Below are 27,106 nucleotides of genomic sequence, written 5' to 3'. Positions count from 1 at the left end.
AAGGACATGAAGGCACTAGAGTGTGGGTGAGGTTCACGAGAGTGGTTCCAAGGAGGAGGAACTTCAACAGGGCAGCACAGTAGCACAATGGCTGGCACTGCCTCAAAATGCCAGAGATCTGAGTTTGATTCCTGGCTTGGGTCACTGTCTGTGGAATCTGCACATTCTTCCCGTGTCTGTGTGGGTTTCCTCCAGATGCTCCAGTTTTTCCTCCCACAGTCTGAAAATTGTGCTGGTTAGGTGCAGTGGCCATGCTAAATTCTCCTTCAGTGTGTATCCAAACAAGCGCCAGAGTGTGACGACTAGGAGATTTTCACTGTAATTTCATTGCAGTGTTAATGTAAGCCTACTTGCGACTAATAAATATTATTATGCAGATGGTTAGCGTGGTTGAGACCTGTTTTCTTTGGAAGTGAATTGGGTGAGAGAAGATTTGATAACGGTTACATAACCATGAGGGGTCTGGACAGAGTAGGTGAGAAAACCTTCTGACTGAGGAAATATTCATTTTACCACTACATTGTTAATTATGCTATTTCTTCATTTAATTTGTCTTTGCCATTGCTACAAAGAGGGTGCAGATTTAAAGCAATTGCCAAAAATAAGCAACAATAACATGATTTTTTTTCATGTAGAGTGACTTGGATCTAGCCACACGTTGGGGTAGCAGGGTGGCATAACAGTTAGCAATGCTGCCTCACAGCGCCAGGGACCCAGGTTCAGTTCTAGCCTTAAATCATTGCCTGTGTGGAATTCTCCCTGTATAAGAACATAAGAACATAAGAAATAGGAGCAGGAGTAGGCCATCTAGCCCTTCGAGCCTGCCCCGCCATTCAATAAGATCATGGCTGATCTGTTGTGGCTCAGTTCCACATTCCCGCCTCTCCCCATAACCCTTAATCCCCTCTCTTATCAAGAACCCATCAACCCGCTTCTTAAAAATATTTAGCGAGGCAGCCTCCACCACTTTATCTGCGTGGGTTTCTCTGGGTTCTCCGGTTTCTTCCCACAGCCCAAAGATGCAGGGGTTAGGTTGATTGGCCACGCTAAATCCAGCCTAGTGTCAGGGGGATTAGCTGGGTAAAAATGTGGGTTTACAGGAAAAGAGCCTGGGTAGGATTACGGTCGACGCAGGTTCGATGGGCCAAATGGCCTCCATCTACTCTGCAGGGATTCTATGGTTCTATCTAGAATGTGCTGACTGAGAGGGTGGTGGAGACAGGTTCAAGTCAAACATTGGAGAGGGAGTTGGATTATTATGTGAAAAGGAGGAATGTAGGGCAATTAGGGAGAAGGTGGGGGATGTGACACTAGCTCAACTGCTCCTCTGGAGAGCCAGTACAGAGCTAAAAGGTCTCCTATGCTGTAACCACACTGATTCCAAAAGGTTGCTTGTCAGCAATTAAGACTTGAAATAACTTGGGCTTAACTTTCCCTAGCAACTTCACTTGGGCGATAGATACAAACAGCAACTTTGTGCCATCCATTGGCGAGTCAGAAGGTGCATGCCGTTTTTGTGAGATGAACAACAAAGTGACACTATCAGGCATAGAGCATTTTTGATGTAGCTTCACATCTGCCCCTCACCTGAAGTTGCTGCGCTGTTTGAGCATCAATCTCAAGAATCAGTAATCACGCCATGAGTTTAACAGCAAAATCTGGCCCATCGTGTTATCTCTGAAGAAAGATTCATCCCTTTAATTGATCTGAATTCAATCACCTTCTCTGGGAATGTGTCCTGTAGATCACTCCTTTCTGGGTAAAGAAAGGCTCAAAGTTTAACCGATCTGTAATCTTGTTCAAGATTCTTCTCTTCCATACGGCAATATATGTTTTGTTTATTTGTGTTACGAGTAGGCTTACATTAACACTGAGCTGAATTTACTGTGAAAATTCTCTAGTCTCCATACTCCGGCACCTGTTCGGGTACACTGAGGAAGAATTTAGCACGGCCAATGCACCTAACCAGCATGCTTTTTTGGATAGTGGGAGAAAACCAGAAACCCACTCAGGCACGATGAGAATGTGCAGACTCTACACAGACAGTAACCCAAGCCAGGAATCGAACCCGGGACCCTAGCACTGTGAGGCAGCAGTGCTAACCGCTGGGCTCCTATGTGTAATATATATTGGCGTCAATGGAACCAAGCATTAGGTATGGGATAGAGGGGGCTGATCTAATATCACCCAATTTGTGCCACTGTTTGAGACTAATTTCTAGCCCATATATGTTTATTTGCAAAACAAAAGTAATCAGCATTTGGACACTTGCAGACAAAGGCAGCTGTAGAATTTGAATCGACTGGCTCCGTGATCCTTTAAGCGGACAGAAATCTAAAAATACTATCTATGGAAACAACATTCTTCAAAGGTTCTCTGAGAGCTTTGCATAATATGCAGTGCATAATTAATGAAGTAGGTTGGATCATTTATCTTTGTGTCAGAATCAATTGCTGATTACACACAAATTACTTTGCTTCCTTCCCTCTGAGATTCACTTTTAAATTATCCAGCTTTTTTAGTTTGAGGGGTTTTTTTTTGCATTTTACCACAGCTATAGAGTTAATTATGCTATACCGTCGTCCAATTTGTCCCTGAAACACCGCTACAAAATAGCTAATAAATCTGTTGCTTAACGCTGCTTATAGACCATTGCTAAATATTACTGCTTACATTGTACATCGTTGCTACCGAGCGCTGGTTTCTCCACTTATTCTTGTCATCTTGCCACGTCTTGCTTAAAAGAAATTACTACTTGATGGAACCATGTCTAGGGCACAGACAAGTGGGGAGAGGTCACACGATTCCGGATCAGAAAAAGGGTAGGGTTCCCCTGGAGACTTCCCTCTATTTATTTACTGGTCTTAACCACAGTGCACTACAATAGGACAAAAATACAGAATTCTACAACTGTAGAAGCTATCATTTTTACTTAGTTGGACACATATTAGCTATAATGTTCACGTGTTTAACTGTCACATAAGTAACATTTGCAATTACAATGAGTCTGTCTGGCTGTTATTTTTTTTTCTGTGTACTGTGCAGTCACTACCTGTCGTGGCATCCTGTTGATGTACTTGTGGAAGGAAGTTTGGAACCACCTTTTAGTGGCAGACTTAGAACATAGAACACCACAGCACAAACAGGCCCTTCGGCCCACAACTTGCGCCGATCACATCAACACCTACCAATCTATAGACCTATCTATAACCCCCAATCCCATTAAACCCCATATACTCATCCAGAAGTCTTTTAAAAGACCCCAGCGAGTTCGCCTCCACCACCACCGTCGGCAGCCGATTCCATTCACTCACCACCCTCTGAGTGAAAAACTTACCCCTAACATCACTTCTGTACTTTCCTCCCCGCACCTTAAATCTGTGTCCTCTCGTAGCGACCATTTCAACCCGGGGAAATAGCCTCTGAGAATCCACCCTATCTATTCCTCTCAACATTTTATAAACTTCTATCAGGTCGCCTCTCAACCTTCGTCTCTCCAGGGAAAAGAGTCCCAACTCCCGCAACCTAACTTCATAAGGCATGCCTCCTAGTCCAGGCAACATCCTTGTAAATCTCTTCTGTACCCTTTCAATAGCTTCTACGTCTTTCCTATAGTGAGGCGACCAGAACTGCGCACAGTACTCCAAATGAGGCCTGACAAGGGTCTTATAAAGTTGCAGCATTACCTCCCGACTCCTAAACTCAATCCCTCGATTAATGAAGGCCAGTACACCATACGCCTTCTTGACCACCTCCTCCACCTGCGAGGCCGATTTAAGAGTCCTGTGGACCCGGACCCCAAGATCCTTCTGCTCTTCAACACTACTAAGACTCCTGCCCTTGATAGTGTATTCGTTCATCCCGTTGGTTCTGCCAAAATGGACGACTACACATTTATCCGCGTTGAAGTCCATCTGCCACTTCTCCGCCCAGTCCTGCATCCTATTTATGTCCTGCTGCAACTTTTGACATCCTTCCAGACCATCCACAACACCACCAACCTTCGTGTCATCGTGTTTGGCCATTTAAAATCTGTGCTAGACAAGATTTACCAGTGGACTTCAACAGTCCAGTTACAGATAGAGATTGGAACAGCTGGAGTTGTTTCCCGGGTTCCAGAATGGTGGATGGTGAAATGTTCATTTGGGGTTGTGAGCTCCGAGCCCCAGGGAGGGAGTGTCAGTGGAATGGCAACTCAGGGGGTTGGTGTTGGGTTTGATGCTGAGACTTCATTACATTAAGGAGCATGAGTCTGATCTCTGAGGGTTATGCTGAGTCCAATACAACCCCCCCACACACACCTTCAATGACTAAACTCCCACAACACCCCCTCAACAACAACAACCCCCCCCACACACACAGACATAGCCCCCCTCAATTGCACCCCACTCGATCATCCACCCTCACACACACAGCCCCTCCTAATCCCGCCCCCTTCAACCACCCCCTCTCCCCATACACACACACAATCCCCTCAATCCCACCCCCTCAAGGCTCCTGCACGCACTTAACCCCACCTCAATTCCATTTCCCTCAACACCCACCACCCCCCTCAACAAACTGCCTCCCATAACTCCCCTCTCAACTTAACACCCCCGCAACCCAACCATCCTCCCTTCTGGCTCAACTGCCTTTCCCCCCACAACTCCTTCACCCAAACCAGACCACCCACTTTTGGCTCAACCAACCCCCCCCAACCCTACCAAACACACACACACAACTCCCCTCAATCCTACCCCCCTCAACAACATTCTCCCCCCCCACTCACACACAGATACAGCTCCCCTCAATCCCATCTCTCCCCTTTCCCCCCAGAACTCCCCCACCCAAAACTGACCATCCCACAACTTCACCCCTACATGCACACAATCGACCAATAACTCTCCCCCCCTCAAAAAACTCTCCCCCCAACCTCAACCCCTTCAACAAAGCCCCTTCCCACTCAACAACCCTCCCCCGCTCCATCTCAACAACCCTCCCCTCCACTCAGCAATTATCATATCTCCTCCCACCCCACTCCACGCCCCTCATACCACTCATAAACCCTCCCCCCAATGCTGCATATAATCCTCCGACTCAGCAACTCTCTCTCCCTCTTTGCTCTCTGAGGCAGCATCAAATTTGAAGAATTCAAATGGGACCCCAGTGGGTCGAAGATTAGAAAGGACCCTCCAGAATCTCAAAGGTTAAGGTATGATTGGCTCAAAGTTCAGAAGGTATTGAGAGGGATGAAAGGAGAGACCGGGAGAACCTTTTTCTGTTAACTGGAATAAAATCAGAATATTCACGAGTTCTTCATGAAAAGGGTGCTTGAAGTTGGGAGCTCTTTTCTGGAAATTGCAACTAATATTCGTTCAATAGCCAGTTTTAAAACTGAGAATGGATAGATTTTTGTTAACCAAAGATATGAAGGGATGTGGATCATAGTAAATTCATGGAGTTAGATCACAGATCAGCCATGATCTCATTGAATGACAGAACAGGCTTGAAGGGTTGACTGGCCCACTTCTTATGAGTTCATTAATAATGATTAACCAATCAATCTTGCTCATTAGAATCTTACAGTGTAGAAGGAGGCCATTTGGCCCATCAAGGCTGCACCAACCACAATTCCTCCCACCCCAGGCTCTATTCCCTTAAACCCACATATTTACCCTGCTATTCCCCTGCCATTAAATAGCAATTTAGCATGGCCAATCAATATGACCCACACATCTTTGGAGTGTAGGAGGAAACCTACACAGACATGGGGAGAACATGCAGACTCCACACAGGCAGTGACCCAAGCTGGGAATCAAACCTGGGTCCCTGGTGCTGTGAGGCAGCAGTGCTCACCACTGTGCCACCGTTCACTATCCAAGGACTAAACTGTCTGGACTCAGTCTCTCTGCAGGGGAACAATGTGCATCTTTATTCAGAAAAGAGAAACAACCTCTATGGATTTCTCCTGAACTTTATTTGGAGCTTTTCAAACATAGTGATGGGTTTCCATTCATAAACACTTGATAAAAATAAAGCTTCACTGTTCTATTAATTTTCATGTTTGTATATTTTCCCCATGTTGGCGTGAGTTTCCTCTGGGTTCTTCAGTTTCCTCCCACAGTCCAAAGATTCACCATGCTAAGTTTCCCCTTAGTGTCCAAAGATGTGTAGGTTAGGTGGGTTAACCTTGATAAGTGCATAGGGTTGTAGGTATAGGTGTGTGTTGGGCGGGGCAGTGGGAGGAGGTGGTGGAGCTGGGTAAGGAGCTCTTTTGGAGAGTTGGTGCAGACTTGTTGGGCTGAATGGCCTCTTTCTGCATTGTAGGGATTCTATGGTTCATCTGTGAACTGCTTTTAAAAATAGATTCTAAAGTTTGAAGGAAAAGCAAATACTAACATAGACACTCATGAAATTCAAATAACATTAGACACTTATAACCATTCATTTTAATGGCTGATCATTTTTATTTTCAAGATTTCAATCTTTTTCTCTTTGTATTCAAAGTATTTGTTGAGTGAAATTGGAACTAAGGCAATATTTTCTGATCAATGATGCTTGAATGGGTGGCAAGAACACAAACTTTTTTTTGAGTATTTCATCCTTATTAACAGCCATTTATATTAGCAGTTCACCATGTTGGGAATTGTACAAAGAACTTTGAGGAATCTGACATTTATATTAGCTCTGGAGATTGTGATTATCCTGATGTGTGGCTCTCCAGTGACTTGCAAGCTCTTGTCCAAATGAAGAATGTTTACCTTTGCATCACTAGAAACTTTGACTTAAAGAATCTGCTTTTGAAACACATGAATGTAAGAAGTAGGAACAGGAGTTGGCCATTTGGCCCCTCGCGTCTGCCATTAAATAAGATTAAGACTGATCTGATTGTGGCCTCAACCACACTTTCCTGTCTACCTCCACATAATCTTTGACTTACTTTTCAATCAAAATTTCTCTAACGTAGCCTTGAACATATTCAGAGCCCATCCCTGTCTGCTCACCAGGGAAGAGAATTCCAAAAGCTAGTGATCCTCAAAGAAATTTCTCCTCATCTCCAGTTTAGGAGATTTCTCATTTATTTTGCAACAATCCCCACCAGTTGTAATTTCCCTCAAAAGGAGAAACATCTCAACATCTACACTGTCAAACATCCTGCAAATATACGAGAGCTTCAATTGGGTCACCTCTCATTTGTTTATCCAATGAAAATAGGGCCAATTTACTCAACCTTTTCTCATAAGACAAAGCCCTCATTCCAGGAATTGGCCCTTTTCTGAGCCTCTTCCAAAGCAAGTACATCCTTCCTTAAGCAAGGCGACCAAAGTTGTATACAATGCTTTCGTTGTGGTCTCACTATTGCCCTGCAGAGTTGTTGCAAGACTTGTCTACTTTCATACTCTATACCCTTTTTGCAATAGAGGTCAACATCCCATTTTCCTTCCTAATTACTTGCTGTACATGCATGCCTAATCTTTGTGATTCATATAAAAGAAAAGTAGACCCCTCTGTACTAGAGCATTCTGCAGTCTCTCTCCTTTCCTTGATTTCTATTCTTCCTGCCAAGGTGCACAACCTCACATTTTCACACATTATACTCCTTGCATCATTTTTTTTTTGCCCATTTACTTAACCCATCTGTATCACATTGCAGATTCTTTGTGTCCTCCTCACAACTTGCTTTTCTGCCAATCGGTGTCATCAGCAAATTTGGCTACAATACACTCAATCCCTTCATCCAAATCATTAATATATGTTGTAAATAGTTGGGGCCTCAGCACTGATCCCTGTGACACTCCACTAGCTACACATTGCTATCCTGAAGCTTACTCTGACTCTGTTTCCTGATAGTTAGCTAGTCTGTTCTCCATGCTAACACAAATTCCATAAGCTTTTACCTTGTAATGTTCTCAGTGGTACCTTTCTGAATGCATTTGGAAATCTAACTACATGATATTTACGGGTTCCCCGTTATCCACCCAGCTCATTACCTACTCAGCAAGCTCCTAAATTTGTCAAACATTATTTCCCTTTCACAAAATCATGTTGACTCTACCTGATTCCATTATGATTTTCTAAATATATTGCCATTATCTCCTTAATAATGAATTCTGGAATGTTCCCAGTGACAGACGTTAGGCTAACTGGCCCTTTAGTTTTCTGCTTTCTGTCTCCCTCCTTTCTTCAATAGTTGTTACATTTGCAGTTTTCTAACCCACTGGGACATTCCTAGAACTTTTGGGTTTTTGGAAGATTCCAACCAATGCATCCACTATCTCTGCAGCCATTTCTTTTAAAAGCCTACGATTCAGGCCATTAGGTCCAGGGACTTAGAATCATAGAATCCCTACAGTGCCAAAAGAGGCCATTCAGCCCATCGAGCCTGCACCCACCACAATCCCACCCAGGCCCCATCCCTGAAACCCCTTGTATTTACCCTGCTAGCCTGCCTGACAATTAAGCATGGCCAATCCACCTAACTTGCACATCTTTGGACTGTGGGAAGAAACTGGAGCATCCAGAGGAAACCCATGTAGACACGGGGAGAATGTGCAGATTCCACACAGTGACCCAAGCTGGGAATTGAACCCGGGTTCTGGCACTGTGAGGCAGCAGTGCTAACCGCTGTGCCATCGTGCTGCCCCACTTGTCAGTCTTTATTCCCGTTAGTTTTCTGAGTACTTTTGTTCCAGTGATTGTGATTATTTTAAATCCTTCTCTCTCTTCTGCCTCTTGATTTTCCACTACTCTTTTTGTGTCCTTTACTGTGAAGACAGGTACGATGGGCACAATCTTACCAGCCGATCACACCACTCCTGCTGCAGTGAGGTTGGAGAATTTGGCACCTAGCCAAATCTCCATTCACTGCAGCGGGATGGGAAAATCCCGTAGGCGTGAATGGCCGCAACATTCTGGCCAAGCTACTTTTTCAATGTCTCTGCCATTACCTCATTTTTCTTTCATACCCCAGTCTCACTCTCCTCAGGGACCAATGCTCCCTTTAGCTATTATTTACATTTTATATACTTATAAGTTCATAAGATATCAGAGCAGAATTAGGCCATTCGGCCCATCAAGTCCTCTCCGCCACTCCATCAAGGCTGATATATGCTCTTCATCCCCACTTTCCTGCTTCTCCCCATAACCTTTCAACTCATTACCAATTAAAAATCTGTCTAAATCCTCCTTAAATTTACCCACTGTCCCAGCACCCACTGTACTTTGGAGTAGCAAATTCCATAACTGTTTGGGAGGAGCAGTTTCCCTTCAACTCTGTTTTAAATTTGGATTTGCCATGCTAAATTGCACCTTAGTGTTCAATGATGTGTGGATCAGGGGGATTTGCCATGATAAATTACCCCTAGGTTAGGGGGATTAGTCATGCTAAATTGTCCCTTGGTGTCCCAAGATGTGTAGGTTAGATGGATTGACCATGCTAAATTGCCCTTTCCTGTCCAAGATGTGTAGGTTATGGGGATTGGCCATGCTAAACTGCCTCTTAGTGTCCAAGATGTGTGTAGATTAGGGAAATTGGCCATGCAAAATTACCCCTTAGTATTCAAATATTTATAGGTTAGGGGGATTAGCCGTGGTAAATTGCTCCTTAGTGTCCCAACAGGTCGGGGGGGTTAGTGGGCTAAATTTGTGAACGCTCGGGGGAAAGGGCCTGGATACGTTGCTCTGTCGGAGAGCCGGTGCATACTCGATGGGCTGAATGGTCTCGTTTGCTCTGCAGAGATATTATGTACTTGCCCTTCCCGGGCGTATTCCGAAGCTTCGAGCGAATATAATTGATTAATTCTGTTACCTGGCAAATGTGGCGGGTGGGGGTGGGGGGAGTGCCTTCCAGGGGAGGTTATATTGACTGCCCGAGAAAGTCGATCAAAGGAGCGACTGGGAATGTGCACGGTGTGGGGGCCGGGGGGGGGAGCGGACAGAGAACCTAGAAACCAGAGCAGGGTTGTATCGAAAAGGCAGGTCAAACCACCCGGGGATGGGGGTTAAATAGCTGCAGCATCTGATTCCACCCCACCGCCCTCGCCGGCTTTCAGAACAACAAATAAAAAAGATAATTATTAAAAGGTGGGGGGGGGGGGGGGGGGGGTGACGGCGGGAAATAAACTACCTACGTTACAAAACGTGAGGCAGGGGCAGAACGATACTGTGCTGCTGGACAAGTTAAATTGACCTGTCACGTTTTGGGCTTCACTGATACCTTTGAAGTAACAAGTGCGACGCTTTTAACGAGGCGGATAATGACAGGGAATAAAATTATTGCTGCTAGTTTGGATTTGAATACAATTAACCCGAACACACTTTAATCTTCATTAGCAAGGAATTGGGGTGGATCCCATTCACAGCATTTCGACTCTCCTTATAGAGTGGGTATTCTGGATAAATGATTTTTTTTTGGTACGACTAATTCATAGAAACGTTACAATGAAATACTCTCCTAGAAGAGTAGAAGGATTAAAGTGATAAATTGGGTCCGTTTGAAATGTATTCGAGATTAAAACCTCTTCAGTTACTGTTAATGCTTTTCAATTTCAGCTTCTGGGTTCAAATTCTCATTTCAGTTTGAGAACGCTGACAATATTTTGGAAATCGGCCCCCTGGTTCTGTATTTCCATTTTGCACGAGTGTTTAGATGGCATTGGGGTAAATACGCTTATTTATTTAAGAGCAACTCTTGGCGGTGCGTTCAACTCAATTAATATTCTCCTGCCAGCCAAACTTTTGATTTAACGAAAAATAGCAGCGTGGAGGACTGAATGGCGTCAGGCGGGAGTTACACACTTCTGTAAATTGATGTTAGTGAGTACAAACTCTCTAGTCCCAGAACAGTGTTTGGTAAGAATGGTTTGGAGGTTCCAACAAACGAGATGTATCATTTCCCCTGGGCTGTTGTTAAATAAAGACCGACAAGCTTTTTAAAAATTAATTCGTGGGACATGGGCGCCAGGCTGGCCAGCACTTACTGCCCGTCCCTAGTTGCCCTTGAACTGATTGGCTTGCGAGACTAATTCAATAGGGCAGTGGAGAGTCAACCACATTGCTGCGGCTCCGGAGTCACATGTAGGCCAGGCCAGGTAAAGATGGCAGATTTCCTTTCCTTAAAGGACATTAGTGAACATTAGTATTTTCCGACAATCGACAATGGTTTCATGGTCATCAGTAGATTCTTAATTCCAGATTTTTTTTATATTGAATTCAAATTCCATCAGCTGCGGAAGCAGGATTTGAACCCAGGTCCCCAGAATATTAGTTGAGTTTTTGGCTTAATATCTAGCAATATTTTCATTAGGTCTCCCCTAAATATTTGTGTTGCATAGTGGTTATCACTGTTGCCTCAGTCCCAGGGACCAGGTTTGATTCCCAGTTGTTTGTGTGGAGTTTGCACATCCTCCCCATGTCTGTGTGGGTTTCCTCTGGATGCTCCGGTTTTCTCTCACAGTCCAAGGACGTGCTGGTTAGGTGCATTCTCCCTCAGTGTACCTGAACAGGCAACGGAATGTGGTAATTCGGGAATTTTCACAGTAAGCCTACTTGTTACAATAATAAATAAACTTTAAACTCCTGAGCGCTGGCACAAAAACCTGCCCAACAGAGCTGCGCCCATGCAATTTTTAATCTGTACCCTGACTGTGTGGAGTTTGTGTGTTCTCCTTGTGTCTGCGTGGGTTTCCTCCAGGTGCTCCAGTTTCCTCCCACGGTCCAAAGATATGCAGGTTAGGTGGATTGGTCATGTTCAGTTGCCCCTCAATGTCATTGAGATTAGCAGGGTAAATACATGGGATTACGGCGATAGGGCTTGGATGGGATTGTTGTCAGTGTGGGCTAGATGGGCTGAATGGCCTTTTTTCTGTACTGTAAGGATTCTATGATTCAATTCTATTCCATGATTCAGATATAATCTGCCCATTGTTGAGGGGAGTGTGTCATTCAGCTTCTGACTGCAGGCGACAATTGTTAAAATGGACTGGATGCAGACCATGTGATTACATCAAGGTAACGATTTCTGGGAATGAGAGGGTGCCCAGTCCTAATGGATAACAATTGCATTTCCTTTGGGTGCTCTGGTTTCCTCCCACAGTCCAAAGGTATGTAGGTTAGGCAGATTGACTGTGATAAATCGCCCTGTAGTGTCCCAACATGTGTAGGCTAGAGGGATTGGCCATGCTAAATTGCCCCATAGTGCCCCAAGATGTGTAGGCTAGAGGAATTGGCCGTGCTAAATTGCCCCATAGTGTCTCAAGATGTGTACTTTAATGGGATTAGTTGGGTATATATGTGAGGTTATGCAGATAGGGTATGGGTGGGGTGACTCTGTTGGAGAGTCAGTGCAGACTCAATGGGCTCAATGGCCTCATTTTATACTCCATCCCTCCATCCAATCATCTCCTTCTAGTGAAGACCAAGACCAGTGGTAAATAGAACTGCCTTAAAATCCAGGAGGTGTTTATATTGTACAAGTTATTGCATATTTTGAAATGAGCTTGTCCTGAGCGGTGCCAGAAATCCCAGCATTACATGTTAGGAAACAAACAAGAAAACTGATTCGATACCCCTCACCCATCCAAAATAAATCTTAGCTTTTTTTAGGATTTGCTTTCCCACATGAGGTAACAGTGTTGGGAATGCTCACATCCAAGGAGAATGTGGAAGGGATCATAATAGGACATTTAAAGTAAATATAATGGACACACAAGAGAAGTTCAGCTGGCATTGATAGTAATTTTAATGTAAACCTGATTTGCACCTTCGCATTGTAAAAACAGGTTTGGTGGAAGAGATTTTTAAAATTCATTCATGGGACATGGGCGTTGCTGGCTGACCAGCATTTATTGCCCATCCCTAGTGTCTGAGGGCAGTTGCAAGTAGACCACATTTCTGTGGCTCTGGAGGCCAGACTAGGTAAGGACAGTAGATTTCCTTCCTTAAAGGACATTAGTAAACCAGATGGGTTTTTCTGACAATCGTCAATGGTTGTCAGTAGATTCTCAATTCCAGATTTTTTTTATTGAACTCAAATTCCACCATCTGGCATGGTGGGATTCGAACCTGGGTCCCCAGCACATCAGCTGAATTTTTGGATTAACACTGCTAGGCCATCACCTCCCCTCTACTAGATGAAGCTTCTATCTTTAGTTCAGAAAGTAAAATTTCAGTTATCAGCTATTGAATTGAAGTCAACTTTTTTCATACATTGAAGAAAGATAATCTAGTTGCTGCATATTCAAGTTCAGATCAGGAGAATGTGACTACACGCTCTGGGAAAGGGTCATCTAGGCTCAAAACAGTAGCTCTGTTCTCTCTCCACAGTGGCTGTCAGACCTGCTGAGGTTTTTCAGCATTTTCTATTCTTGTTTCAGATGTGGATACAAGTCATTGCCAACCAACTCTTGCCACATTAGTAATAGCTTCTCAACAGCACCTCTTTTCATAACAATCATAAACTTTAGGCCAGTTTCCTACTTGTTGACAAGAGATTTTTAAAAAATAATATAGCAACTGTTTTCTTAAACCTACTTGGCCCCTAGTCACGCGTATCAGTAGCCCTCTTTATAAGTAAGGAATATTCTGTTTATTATATTGTCATCTAGTTTCAGCATTATCAACACCAAGACATGAAAATATTGAACTGATGCCATTGATTATAAACTGTCTTTTTGTATATAAATTCAGTAGCTTCCAGTTTTATTTCAGTGTGTATCGGTATGTCCATGCATGTTTGCATTTGAATGCACGTTTATATTCTGATGCATATTAGTATTTACATGTATGTTTGTATTTCCATGCCTGTTGGTATTTCCATGCATGTTTGTATTCGCATATATGTTTGTTTCCGTGTATGTTTTTATTCCCATGTTTGTTTGTTTTCCCGTGTACGTTTGTATGCCCATGTATGTTTGTATTCTCATGTATATTTCTATTCCCATGTATGACTTGTTTGTATTGCTATGCATATATGTTTGTATTCCTATATATGTTTGTATTCCCATATATGTTTATATTTCCATGTATGTTTTTATTGCCATGTGCATTTGTTTGTATGTCCATGTATGTTTGTATGTCCAGGTATGTTTTTACTTCTAGGTATGTCTGTATTTTGATGTATGTTTATATTCCAATGTATGTTTGTATGTCCGTGTATGTTTGTATGTCCATGTATGTTTTTACTTCTAGGTATGTCTGTATTTTGATGTATGTTTATATTCCAATGAATATTTATATGTCCATGTATGTTGGGACGTCATTGTATGTTTGGATTGACTCCTGGTTTCATATAATTGTGGTTGATTGGATGTTACATATTGGGAAGGAGATGAGGAGAGATCCTTATGCTCGGTAAAGTTGAGCATGTAACATTGGTCTAAAACTTTCACTCCAGTTAAAGTGATTGTGGAACCTTCACCTGGTTGTGAGCTGATATTCCTTACCTCGAATGCCACCTCCGCCTTAGTTTCACATAAACGTTCTACCGAAATGGTAGGGGAAGTGTTATTTGTGGTTTCAGGTGGAGCCGTTGTATTAGTTGGTGTGGAAATGCCACTTAGAAATGACACTTAAAAATGAGTTTACTCTGAACCCTTCAAACCAAAACCCTTCCCGTAAAATATGTCTTCGGCAAAGAGACTGAAATGGAAAGTCGACACTCGCAAATGGTGCAGAATACCGAGACACGTGGGGATCCCCTTTGATTTTGGTTCTACGTGTTTCTGTAATGTGTTTTACCCCATAAGGCTGGGATTGCATGCGGCAAAAAGTCCTTTCCCTGATCAACGTAGATCCTATCACATGAGCAGAAGGTGGGTTTCCAATCGTGTTGCTAAACTGCAAATGTACAGATGGAAATGGTTAATACCTGAAAAGGGTCAAGTTTGCTATGGCTCTTCTCCACGTTGTTCGGATTCAGGGAGTCATCTATCTCTAACATCGTTTAGTTTAAGGATTATTGTTATTCGTGCCACAAAGTAGGCTGACATTCGTATTACAATGAAGTAACTATGGAAATCCCCGGTCGCCACGCTCCGGCGCCTGTTCGGGTGCACTCAGCCTGTTGTGCAGAGAGCTCCCACCGTTTGCAAACACGGAAGGCAAACATGGCCTGCCACTTTGGAGGCAGTGACTCGGATCTAAACCAATGCTGGTATTTCCATGTATGTTTGTATTCCCTGTATGTTTGTATTTCCATGTATGTCTGTATTTCCATGTATTTCCATGTATGTTTGTATTCCATGTATGCCTTATTTCCATGTATTTCCATATATGTTTGTATTTTCAGGAATATCTGTATTTCGGTGTATGTTTATATGCCAATGTATATTCGTATGTCCATGTATGATGGCATGTCCGCTTCTTAAACTACTCAAAGAAATATTAAAAGACCGCCTGGTCTAACTTTAGGTTATCTACCCTCCGTTAACTGGATGGCACCTTCAATCTATCACATAGCGTATTTCAACGTTTGATTTCCTGATATTTTATAGTACAACACAAGCTGTTGTATTATGCTTGTGGCTAGCAAATCATTTTCCATTATATTGCGGGGAATGCCTTAATGACATTTTATGGTTAGTAGGGGGATCTTGATTAATATAGAATTTGGATATATCTCTCCACTGCACACCCCCCAACCTCTGGATAACTGTATGTGGATTTCAACGTACGAAATAATACATTCATGAAATTCAACGACACTGGTTCCATCAAATAAACACAAATGCACGTGTAAAGTTCTTTATCCGAAGGTTTAATATTAAACTGAGAACTGTTTTCTTTTAAATGAAGAAATCATAAGCAAACACAGAAATCGATCGAAAACTCCTTTGTCCCCACCCCAACAAAACAGGAGGGACATTTTACACTGTTGTCATTTTGCAAATTCAGCAGCATCGTTTTGTGATTTGTGGAAATTTTGTGATTGGTGGAACTCGGTGGATAACTATCAGATTTCCCCCTATCTTAAAAAAAACCCGGCCCCCCCACCCCCTGCTCAGCTAAACCTGGCCTCCTGCAGACTCCCTTTATGCCGATGCTCCCATCTCCTTTAGAAATGGGTTTCGAGTGCAGCGCGTTCAATTCATGTGGAACACACTTCACGGCCCAGGGCCTTTGGTGAACCAGGGGAGACGCGCCAGGAGGCCTCAGCGTAACCTGGAATATCAGGTCCAAATAATTGCACATTAATAAGTAAACTTGACGGGACAAATAATATAACAAGAACGCACACGCGGACACAAAATAATGATCTATCGGAAGCTGAACGCGTTGGAGGATTGCTCCCTTGACACCTATGAGCCGATGTAAAGGTTAAGGAGCGGTGCTTTCCATTTTGTCTTCGCACACAAAAGCGTTTGGAAGTCTAATTTGAATGTATATTAGGTCGAGTTGAAATTCGAATCCCCCCTTTTGTTTTACATTAGGGTTGTTGTTCCAGATCTACATGGTGTGTTTGTAGTGGACTTCTTTTTTATATATAAAAGAAAACGCCGCAATCAAATTATAACAAGTAAAGGCTTTGCTGCAAAGTTTGTGTTTTGAAAACCCAGAAGCAGTCCGCTCATAATAAACAGACACAAATCGCAGAAACGAAAACATCTTTAAACAGGCCTGCCTTGAAAGAAAATATTTATTTTTTACCTATTAAGCAAAGCTCAATGTGTTGAATGAACTATATACTGCCCAGAACTCCGGCTTGAGATCTAATTCGGTGTCAAATTACCTGGACTTTATTCCCCCCCCCCCCCCCAGTTCTAACAGACAGTTGGGCGGCGGGATGGGGGGGGCTAGTTTAAATGGCATTGGTAGAATAAAGTGTGTTACGCCAAGGATTGCGCTCAGGACCTTATTTGCTTTTTTTTTAAACCTCGAAATTGTGTCCAAATAATTTAAACGAACAGTTAGCAGCGGCTAGAACTGGAAGCAAGGTAACTGCTTAAACCACCACAATGCACACTCATAATCACGGAGATAGTGTAGTGGGTGTGAGTATTTGGACATTCTCTCCCCACCCACCATCCTTGACAAGAATGAATGTTTATCTAAATTCTGAAAAAAAAATAAATAGAAAATATTATTGCGCTATTATTTTGAGGCATGAATAAATTCAGTTGGATTTTTGTTCCAAACGCGTTCTTGATCATTTTTTTTCATCCATGTGCCCCCCCCCCCAACCCCCCGCCCCACCCCCTCCTCCTCCTAAAACCTATCCTCGATCAGTTTTGTGAACAAGCTTGGGGGCTTCAGACGGAGTCCAATCAGAGAGACAGCAGAAGGTTTTACAGACCAGGCAGGTCAACAACTAGAGATGTTATTATTGAGCCCCCCTTGTTGAATCTAAAGAGACAGCACTCATTTTCGGCAGTCATATCTGGTCCCTGGTGGAAACTGGGAAGGGCCGGATAGGCTGCCGCCCCAATGAATGAGTGCACAGCAACACGAGGGAGAAACGCCGGGGTTTTGCTGATTTAATAAAGCGCGGTTCCTTTCTCCCCCCCCCCCCCCCCACTCCCCCACTCTGCCTCCGAACTCAACCTTTAATCGATGTCAGTTGGGAGGAATTAGGGGGACCCCGGCGCACTGCATCGCGGCAGTTTTCGCCTTGGGATTGCGAGCGATGGGGGTGAAACGAGAGCAAAATAATTGAAAAAAAAGCCCACCAAATTCTGTTTTCAGTTCCATTCGGTTAGAAACGCCAACATTAATTTCTACAGGAAATCACCTTGAATTTTGCATTTAACGATTCCAGTCTAGTTTATTTTACAATCGATAGTGTTAATAAAAAGGACTTGAAGTTTTTTGTACTGTAACAGTTGTGCATCTGTGCATCGTTCGATATCTTAAATGAATTTTAAAAAAATCTATTATAATAAATAACAGGACTTCAAATCATTTGAAATTCCCCATTGAAATAAATGTCAACAACAGCCAGCTAACATTATTACCATGAGAACAATGTTAATAAAGTGTAGGCTTTACATCATTTGAAAAGCTTGCTGCATTATAAATAAACAATTTGAACGAAGCCATCCTTGTTTGTGATTGTCCATCTCCCACGCTCAATTGCAACAAATAAACAATTTCACCTCTCTGAGATTTGTTATTTATTGCCCAACGGCGAGCAATAAGTGCTGAAATCCCAACGCCAGACGCAACAAATCCGACGAGAAACACTTCCAGATCGCGTTAAGAATTGGTTCGCAATTTAAAGGCCCTTGATGCAGACATCTCTGCGGGGTTCAGGTGGCCCAGTGTGTCAGTTAGAGTCAGCGGTCAGTCCATTTAAGACCAGACTGCAAACGCGCGGATGTTATATTTAACGTCAGCTCACAGATAAAACGACACGCCAAGATTACGATTGATAAACCGCTCGTAGCTTTAAAAAAAATACGATTCTAACAGTGGTGGCGACAAATTATTGCAAAACATTTTCCTTTCATGCTATTTATTCCTGATTCCCCCCCCCCCCCAGATTACACACTAATATTATTATGATTGTGTGCGTGGGTTGCTATTTCACACCTACCTTGAATCACTGTTCATTTTTTTTGGGTCAATATTTTCAAATCGGTCTCCAGCACATTCTTTAATCTTCGGGCATGTATTTTATACTTGAGGCGGTTTCTTGGCGTTACCGTTGATTTAAAAGAAAAGCAGTTTCACGTCGGAAGCCTGTCTCTCTATGTCCCCCTCTCCAACTCAACCCGCTTTTAAATTAATGTAACTTAGAAGAAATTCGCAATCGAAATACAGAATGGTCTCTACTCGGGTCGGAACCTTTGAAACTATTACACTGAACTGACTGCACGATCCAGAGATTTTAATTTACAAGAATGTACAGTTGATTGGCAACAAGTTCTCGAATGTATTAGTGTTTCTCGTTGGGGTACGGCCAAATGGGTGCATGTCAATGTTATACCTGTCGTCCAACTGACTCTCCAAGGCCAACTCACCCGAGTTTGGAAACAGCATTTACAATCTATTTCAACAACTTGTAACTACAATTACACAACTGTCTAAGCAATCCAAAAGGTCACAGATTATTATTATTATTTATTTAACCGATGTGTTTGTTTTTTACACACAGCGTGTTCCAAGTCAGTCTCCAAAGGCTCAGAGAGAGTCCTGTTCACGTTTCAGGTTCTCAGAATTTCTGTCCTCAGAATTTGAGTTCCAGAAACACCCCGTCCCGAATACCCGACGAGTTGGAAGTCCCGGGAGCGTGTCGCCCAAGTTTTATTTTTGCCAGTTCAAACCCTTAGCGCAATTGTCTCACACGTGGCCAAGTCTCCAGTTGGTCTTTTGTGCGCTGGCAAAGAGGGTTCTACCAGGTCCTGCCGTAGAGCAGCCCGGGGTTGACCATACTCCCCGTGTAGTCTGCCGTCGCTGTCTCCATTTGAGACATGTTACTGACGGAATTGTGCAGAGATGGCGCGTTCGGCGACACCTGGCCGAGATCTTGGGCGAGCGAATTGACTTGTTGGCTCTGCTGCTGGGAGATGGCCGTGCTGGCGACGGGCAGGATGCCGTTCGGCCCCTGTTGTTGCTGCTGCGGTGCCTGCTGGCTGGGCGTGGGGGTGCTGGAGCCGTTCTGGCAGGGTTTACCGTCTTTCACCAGAACGGGCACGGCGACCCTCCTGGGTGACTGCTGCTGCTGGCACAGGTTATTTTCCTGCTGCATTTGTTGGGCAGCCTTATCCTTGGCCTGGCGTTTCATCTTGTAGCGGTGGTTCTGGAACCAGATCTTGACCTGCGTGGGGGTCAGGTGGATCATACTGGCTAAATGTTCCCTCTCGGGGGCAGACAGGTACTTTTGTTGTTTGAAGCGTCGTTCCAGCTCGTATACCTGGGCCTGGGAGAACAGCACCCTTCTCTTCCTCCTGGGCGTCGCGTGTAAAGATGCCATGGGCTTGGAGGCCTCTGCCATTCCAGTTAAAGTCCCCATCCCTGTCATATTCATTCCTGAAGTCGTTCCCATGAAGCGGGAGACTAAACAAACGTTTTAATGAAAATATTCTTGTTAAAAATGCCGGAAGGTAGAAATCTTATTCAAAGTAATCACCTTAAGACGCGATGGCAAAACAGTTTTGTAATTTACACTGCCCGGGACGTTCCCAAATAGTTATTTCCTTTTGCACAAACGATATAATTAACAACAAATAGAATTATTAAATAAAAGTTAATCGATTGGATTGTCAAAGAGCGTCCAAGTTCCAAGTGACACTTGATATAATGAGACAATGTCCAAAATAAAACTATTTTGACCAGTTATAAGACAATTCTTTACGGCATCTGATTTGCTCATTTGTTCTTTGTGGTCCTTAGTCGTTCTGAAGTTTGGTCATTATTTTGTTATATATTATTGTCACAAGTAGGCTTACATTAACACTGCAACGAAGTTACTGCGAAAATCCCCTTGCAAACATGCTCGGTTTTATTTAATTTATGGTGATTTAATTGATAACTTATTGGGCTTGGGTAGTGAAGGAGACGCGATGGGTTATTCCCACCCCAATGGACATCTAGATCAAACTCGTTATATATTTCAAAAATAAAATCTCTACCACCAAGCAAGGGCGATATCATTGCTGCATCCGCAGACCCCCCCCCCCCGCCCCACAAACTTATATCTGAGCGACTCTATCTATCTATGAGTCCTTACTTGTTGAATATCTGGGATCCGGATTAGTCCCATACCAGCCAGTGGCTGCGGCGCTATTTCTCATGGTGTCCTGGTAAGAAGGCAGATCCCCCATGTTCCCGTTACAGTAGCCTCCCATGGCGCCGTGAGCAAACTGGGAGACGCCGTGTGGCATGTGGTAGGTGGTCGCCACCGCGGCGTTGTGACCCATGGCGTGTTGCTGCATGCCGGCCTGGGACACCTGGGGCTGCCGGTAACCCCCCAGAGGAGGTCCGAGGTTGCCAGCGCCGTCCATGCCGCCAAACTTCTTGTAGGACTCCTCAATGGGGCTCAGGATGTCTGTCACTGAAAAAGGCGTTGTGTGCTTTGGACTCAGCGACATGTTTCAGCGACAGAGCAGGTAACATTGAGAGGATCAACCCCGTTGCGTTGTGTTCAGCTCTCCCTCTCTCGCTCCTCTTGTGGATGCCGACGTAACAGGGTGTTTTGGAGTGAGATGCGATTGATGGGCTTGGAGGAGGCCAGCCCCGATTTCTCTTATCTTTGATTTAGTTTAGCCCAGGCGCCAGGTTTACGACAGAGTCCAGAGGGGAGGAGCATCAGCCCAAACGAGCGAACAATAGCGCTTGACATTTTTACCAAGATAATTGGGGTAAATGTAGGTAGGTCCATATTAAGATAAACGTGATGCCAGGGGGGTAAAAAAAACTTGATTAAATACTTTTTGAGCGCTTGTGGACTCTAATGTAACACCTTTAATACAAATCTGATTAACATCGTCATGTTCCACAGGGTAGCAGGGAATGGCGAACTTTCGCATGGATTAATTGAGAGTTTCTCATTAACGTGTATTCAATTTTCTTGCAAACTGGCAGCTTGTTGGTCTCTTGCCCTTCCCCACACTGTGAACACAGTGCCAAGTATTGGCTAACAGAGTTATTCGCCGTTGGGGAGAAGAATATTAGTCAAAACGATAAGAGTGTAAGATCTTCCCTTTTGTACAAGCACCTAATTTATGCGCCTTAAGCATCATTTTTTCTCTCTCTCTTAGCTGTTGTTGTGCTTGCAGCCGAGGTGTACTTGGAAATAAGCACCGAGTTAAATCCACCGATGCATCGAAAGAATTGGGAGAGGGGTAATGTTCAAAGTGAGAATCTTGTGTCCATTGAAAACAATAATTACAGCCAGTGCCTTCTTCCATTCTCCTTGCTCTGTGTTACACCCGGCCAGCCTATATAGGAGGCAAAGATGTGGTCGCACATATCAGAACGGTGGAGGAAGGAGCAAAATGAAAAGATTATAGACAGACGGGGGCGGGGGGGGGGGGGGTTACACCAATCTTTCAACGTTTAAATTGAAACTAAAATATTTAATTTGACTGAGATTAGAAATTACACAGAATACCAGACACCAGTGTGTGCGCTGTACTATTTGATAATTCATCAAAAATAAACATTGCCTTCTTTATTTTTAAATATATATATTTATTTTATTTAAATATATATTAGTAAACAACGCAATGTTTAAAGGCATCGATTCCCTGAGATGTTATTGAATATATATATTTGTTGGCTTATATTTAAAATATTATTAAATCAATATTTAAATCAATATTTATTTTCTCTTTACCCAGGTGGTCAAAGTAAATCTGTGCCGGCTATAGGAAGATGACTTAGAATCTTGGCAGTCAGTATTGATGTTTGAAGTGCATCTTATTGATCCCTAAGAGGGGATTGGAGGCTTCAGCAATGCAATGTCAAACTGATAAAGCAAAAAAAGACGTCGAATGCTGTATACTACCTGTCGATGAAGGCTCCATCAAAATCTGCGCTGAATTTGGGGGAGCAGCTAGATTAAAGTACATTTTTAGATGCTTTTTGTACGGCACCGCCGTTTCCAGGTTTTAACACAAACGTAACATTCTGCTAGGTGAATGAGGTTTGTTCCTCATCGCGCGATTTCTCGAGGCGCGTTTGATAGCGATATATATTTTTAAATAAAAACAAAAAAGGCTTGAAGCAAAACTCAACTGGGCAATTATGAAAAAAAAGTTCTTAATTTTCATGGTGATTATTGCGATCAATTTCAATATGTCACAGGCAACATTTATTAATCGGAAATCAACACTTCTTTAATTCCCTCCTTAACCCAACATCTTTCTGGTCCATTTTTATTCATTTTCATGGAGAAGGTACAACTGGACTCAAATCTTTCATCTCGTACAGTATTTATTGATTTAAGAGATGTTCAGAAGTTTCATAGAAGGCAGACAGTTCTGTTACTTCCATCTAATAATCAGCCAAAATTCATGTATTGGTCGCGACAAAACGTTACAGATACGATCCTTTTTCTGAATTAGTGCTTAATAATTCCACACCTCTGACTGCAGAGCCGATTGTTGCGCTATGAGTCGTGTTGAGGAATGAAGGGCTTATATTTGCCTAGGTACTTGCTTGATGCTGGATTCCTGTAGACCGCGGCTGGAGAGGCGGAAAGGCCGGGCAGACTCTTTGCAAAACAAAAACCACTCGAGAGGTTAGCAAAAGGGAGACTTTTTGTCAATAAACGTGCCCCACTAATCCTGGAACTAAAGCACCTCGACTTTAATACCAGCGGTGCCGACCAGACGAGTTGTACGCGGGACTGTCCTCAAAGCAGCGCCAGTTTTGCCCGCTTGACTGAGATAGAGAGAGAGGGGGGGTTGGGGGTGAGAGCTGAGTTACTCAGCAGGCCTCGCTCACAATTAGCGAGCGGACCTTGTTAAGAATGGTTATCATGTTTCCTCGTGAGCAGGAGTTTGAGGGAGACGGGGTGATAAACCCAACTGGCTGGTGTTTGCAAACAGGGCGACGTGTTGTCAGGATTAGTGTCCATGGAGAGGTTCAGGTCATTTTTAGATCATTTGGCTGTGGCTGCGTTATCCTCGATTTGCTTCGAACAGGTGTGTATTCTTACAGATAGAAAATAATAAACCGTTTGACTTTGCTAATGTGAGTGGTTCATATTGATGGCATCCACCACAAACCAAACGGAGTCTAAATGCTCCCAACCGACCTCGGTATTAACCCAGAAAGGTAAGGAAAGCAGCGACAACCTTTAAGAAATACCACTTCAAGAGGAAAAAAAGGGAGAAAAAAAATGGGACGATGAACGAGGAACATCCTGATGACGTTACACCCCGAAAACAATTAGACAGCCGTTTAAAAAAAGATTATTTTTGTTTTAAAATCATTTTGGGATTTCACGCTTGAAAGGGACAGGAAGGCCCACTCACTCCTCCACAAGTTTTATGCGACATGCCTCTTATTCCTAAACCAATTACTAGCTGTGGATGCGGAGCAAGTTTTGTATTCTGTAAATATACACACGCCATCTCCAAGCAATTAGGGTTTAAATAATAAATCGGAATCCCGCCTCACAAGTAGCAATTGACATCGCAATTTTAAATCGCCAAAAGGAGGAAAGGACATGACATATATTGGAAAACAAACAAAAATGACAAATTCAACCGTGGCTGGTTTAAGGAAAACATACTTTATTTATTAAACAGTACGCGTTTGTAACAATTCATAGTCCAGACAATAAAGGGGCGGTCATGAAACTTCCCATTTTGTCAAAATTTCAGGGGCCAATATGTCGCTATTGGAAAATGGTCGTTTAATTTTTCAATGAATCGCTTTACCACGAGGGGAACGGGGCATTGTGTGTGTTAAAGAAAATACCAGGCAGTGCACAGGGTCTGAATTAGAAGTGCAGTAAACCCTACAATCCGGAGTTTCAACTGAACTCACGGGGGGGAACCTCAGGCAGTGGTGACAATATTTAAAAACGCGCCTTATGAAGTTGAGCGAGTGGTTCCAAGCATTAGGTTCTACCTTGCACTGACAAGGTTTATGAGAATACCATTTGAAACGATTTCTCTCGCTCAATTCATTTTAGGTTTGCATTCAGATCCAGACTCGGGATAGTGTGTGAACCCTTAAAAAAAGTGGTATGAATTGATCAATATTTAATGTCCCCAGTGGGTAGGCGAACCCAAATCTATTGAGAACTTGCACAAAGGGAAATTCTCCTTTTATTGAAGGATTGGAGGTGTAAAATTGCGGGGGAATAACACTAATCCTCGCTGTTTCAGTAAACTACTGTCGTGATTTTAAAAAATCCTGTTATGTTGTTGCTTCATTTAGAAATTATTTGATTCAATTTGTGTTTTACATGTAAAGACTTGATTCGGATATGCACACACATACATATACTATATATATATAAAACTACAACTTTAGGCGATTGTTCTGAATTAGCATGTTTTACCTAGCATGAACTCTGCTTCACGGAACTATGCAGAAAGTGGCTTTCAAACCTCAAACAGTTCATTGCAGATCTCCATTAACTTGATTTTTTAATCTAGGCATTCTAACCGCCCTGAAATACTTAATCGATACCCGGACAACGATTATCTAATAGGAAAATGCATATTGCGATAGATGATATATAATTTACATGTACCAACTTGTGTTGACAGCATGATTAATGAATGTTAAAATATTGTCTGTAAATATGGTGCGAATTCATAATCCTTCAGCACGTTTAAGGGATATTTCAATACGCACAAACACTAACAATTAACTACAGTTCCAAACTTTATAATTGTCCCAATATTTATGAAAAATTCATAGAGGAGCTGGACAATATTTCAATATCTGGTGTTCTTGCATAGATCTGGATATTGTAGTCTGGGTTCTGTGTTGATATTTGCATCTCAATCCGATTGCAATTTCCATAGACCGTTGCCTATTATTAACTTGTTCGGCTGAACTAAAGCCAAACCAAAGGGACGGTGGGGCAGGGACATTTTAAACATTAGTACTTATCTGTAATTTACAGGTCTCTTAATTGCAGCAATGCTTGTGATCCTCAGTGAAACTCATCAGGCGCCATAGAATGGTGCCAACAGGGAAGTAGGTTTTATATTTAAGAAGGATTAATTAGCCAAAACTTCCGGTACCGAGATAGCCAAATCTGACCCTGGTGATATAGAATGGGAGTTCTGATAGATTGTCTCTCTTGCTGTCTCAAGGACCTGAGGCCAATTTTTGTCCCTCCCAACCCATCAATCGCGATTACCCAAAATCACTGAGAAATTACTGCATGGAGTAAGCATTCTCGGTCCAATCGCTCCATGTTGGCAATTATCCTTCAATTCAATTGTAATCCTAATCCCGTGTGTTCCCATACTCCTCTAATCTCCATCTCCCCCCAACCGTCTATGCAATTCATTCTTAAATGTCAACATTGTCTTTGGTTCAATAATGTGTTCTATAGCCCCACAAGCCTTTGTTCAAACATATTACTTCTGCTCCATCTTAAATTGATTATACTTTATGGGCGGCACAATAGTTAGCGCTGCTGCTTCACAGCGTCAGGGACCCAGGTTTGATTCCCGGCTTGGGTGACTGTGCGCAGTATGCACATTGTCTGCGTGGGTTTCCTCTGGGTGCTCCTGTTTCCTCCCACTGTCCGTACTGGTTAGGAGCATTGGCCATTCTGAATTCTCCCTCAGGTGTGTGGTGACTAGGGGATTGTCACAGTAGCTTAATTGCAATGTTAATGTAAGCCTACTTGTGATACTAATAAGTAAACTTAATTGTTTTTACCCATGTTTTCTTGCTGTTGATTCCTTTCATTACTGGCTGCAGTCTCTTCCTATTTATACTGTCCCGTGCAAACTTTGTTGATTGTTAAAGGGAAGTAGACTAGACAGGTTAATCAAATAAATACACGGGATTAGGGCTATGCTTGTATAGAATACAAATTCTAACGCTGACCAGTTCTGTCGAATGATTATTACATAATTCTATGTAAAATCCCTCCATAGTTTGTTATTTAAAAAAATCAAATCACCTTGTTCGAATGAAAACAGCTCTAATTATTCAACCCATTCAAACTATTACCTATCAGGCAGTATTCTATTGAATCTGTGCTGCACCCCTCCCCCCTTTCTTTTGCCTCAACAACCTGAAATTAAAAGTTGTTAAATGTCCAGAACCACGTGCTTTTTCTAAATTCCAGCGTTAAAATAAGAAATGGAGGAAATCAAAGATGCTCTTTGAAGTCATGATCTTCTAAAAACCTTTCCTTTCAGAAGCTGACCCTTGTTAGAAAAAAATGCCAATATTGTTTCATTATTTGGTGGCACAGTGGTTAGCACTGCTGCCTTACCTGGGTTCGATTCCTGGCTTGGATCAGTGCGTCTCCCTGTGTCTGCCTGGGTTTCCTCAGGGTATTCTGGTTTCCTCCCACAGTCTGAAAGGTGTGTTGGTGGCCATGCTAATTCTCCCTCAGGGTAGCCAAACATGCACTGGAATGTGGCGAAGCGGGGATTTTCACAGTAACTTCATTATAGTGTTAACGTAAGCCTATTTGTGACGTTAAAAAATAAACTTTTAAAATTTATTTAATCTTTTATTATGGTTGGCGTTTGAT

The 27,106-nt window shown here is 42.9% G+C and overlaps 1 protein-coding gene across 1 annotated transcript; it reads right to left on the bottom strand.

Annotated features, from left to right (window-relative positions):
• Positions 1-19,306: 19,306 nt before the first annotated feature.
• On the bottom strand, positions 19,307-21,005 carry LOC145350539 (homeobox protein Nkx-2.4-like). The gene is made up of 2 exons (XM_080199739.1): positions 20,645-21,005; positions 19,307-19,971 (listed from the first exon to the last, which is right to left on the bottom strand). The coding sequence occupies exons 1-2, from the start codon at positions 21,003-21,005 to the stop codon at positions 19,307-19,309; spliced, it is 1,026 nt and encodes a 341-aa protein (XP_080055865.1).
• Positions 21,006-27,106: the final 6,101 nt, after the last annotated feature.

The sequence above is a fragment of the Carcharhinus amblyrhynchos genome, chromosome 12 (genome assembly GCF_965287045.1).
Source record: "Carcharhinus amblyrhynchos chromosome 12, sCarAmb.v2.hapA, whole genome shotgun sequence".
Taxonomy (NCBI): domain Eukaryota; kingdom Metazoa; phylum Chordata; class Chondrichthyes; order Carcharhiniformes; family Carcharhinidae; genus Carcharhinus; species Carcharhinus amblyrhynchos.
The sequence above is the reverse complement of the archived record's forward strand: the minus strand, read 5'-3'. Positions and strand labels throughout refer to the sequence as shown.

What these genes read in the sequence shown, in the direction of transcription:
- LOC145350539 (XM_080199739.1), bottom strand. Translation starts at nt 21,005, where the DNA reads ATGTCGCTGAGTCCAAAGCACACAACGCCTTTTTCAGTGACAGACATC. An exon ending in GGATCCCAGATATTCAACAA is followed by an intron (nt 19,972 to 20,644) that starts GTAAGGACTCAT and finishes ACGTTTGTTTAG; the next exon opens with TCTCCCGCTTCATGGGAACG.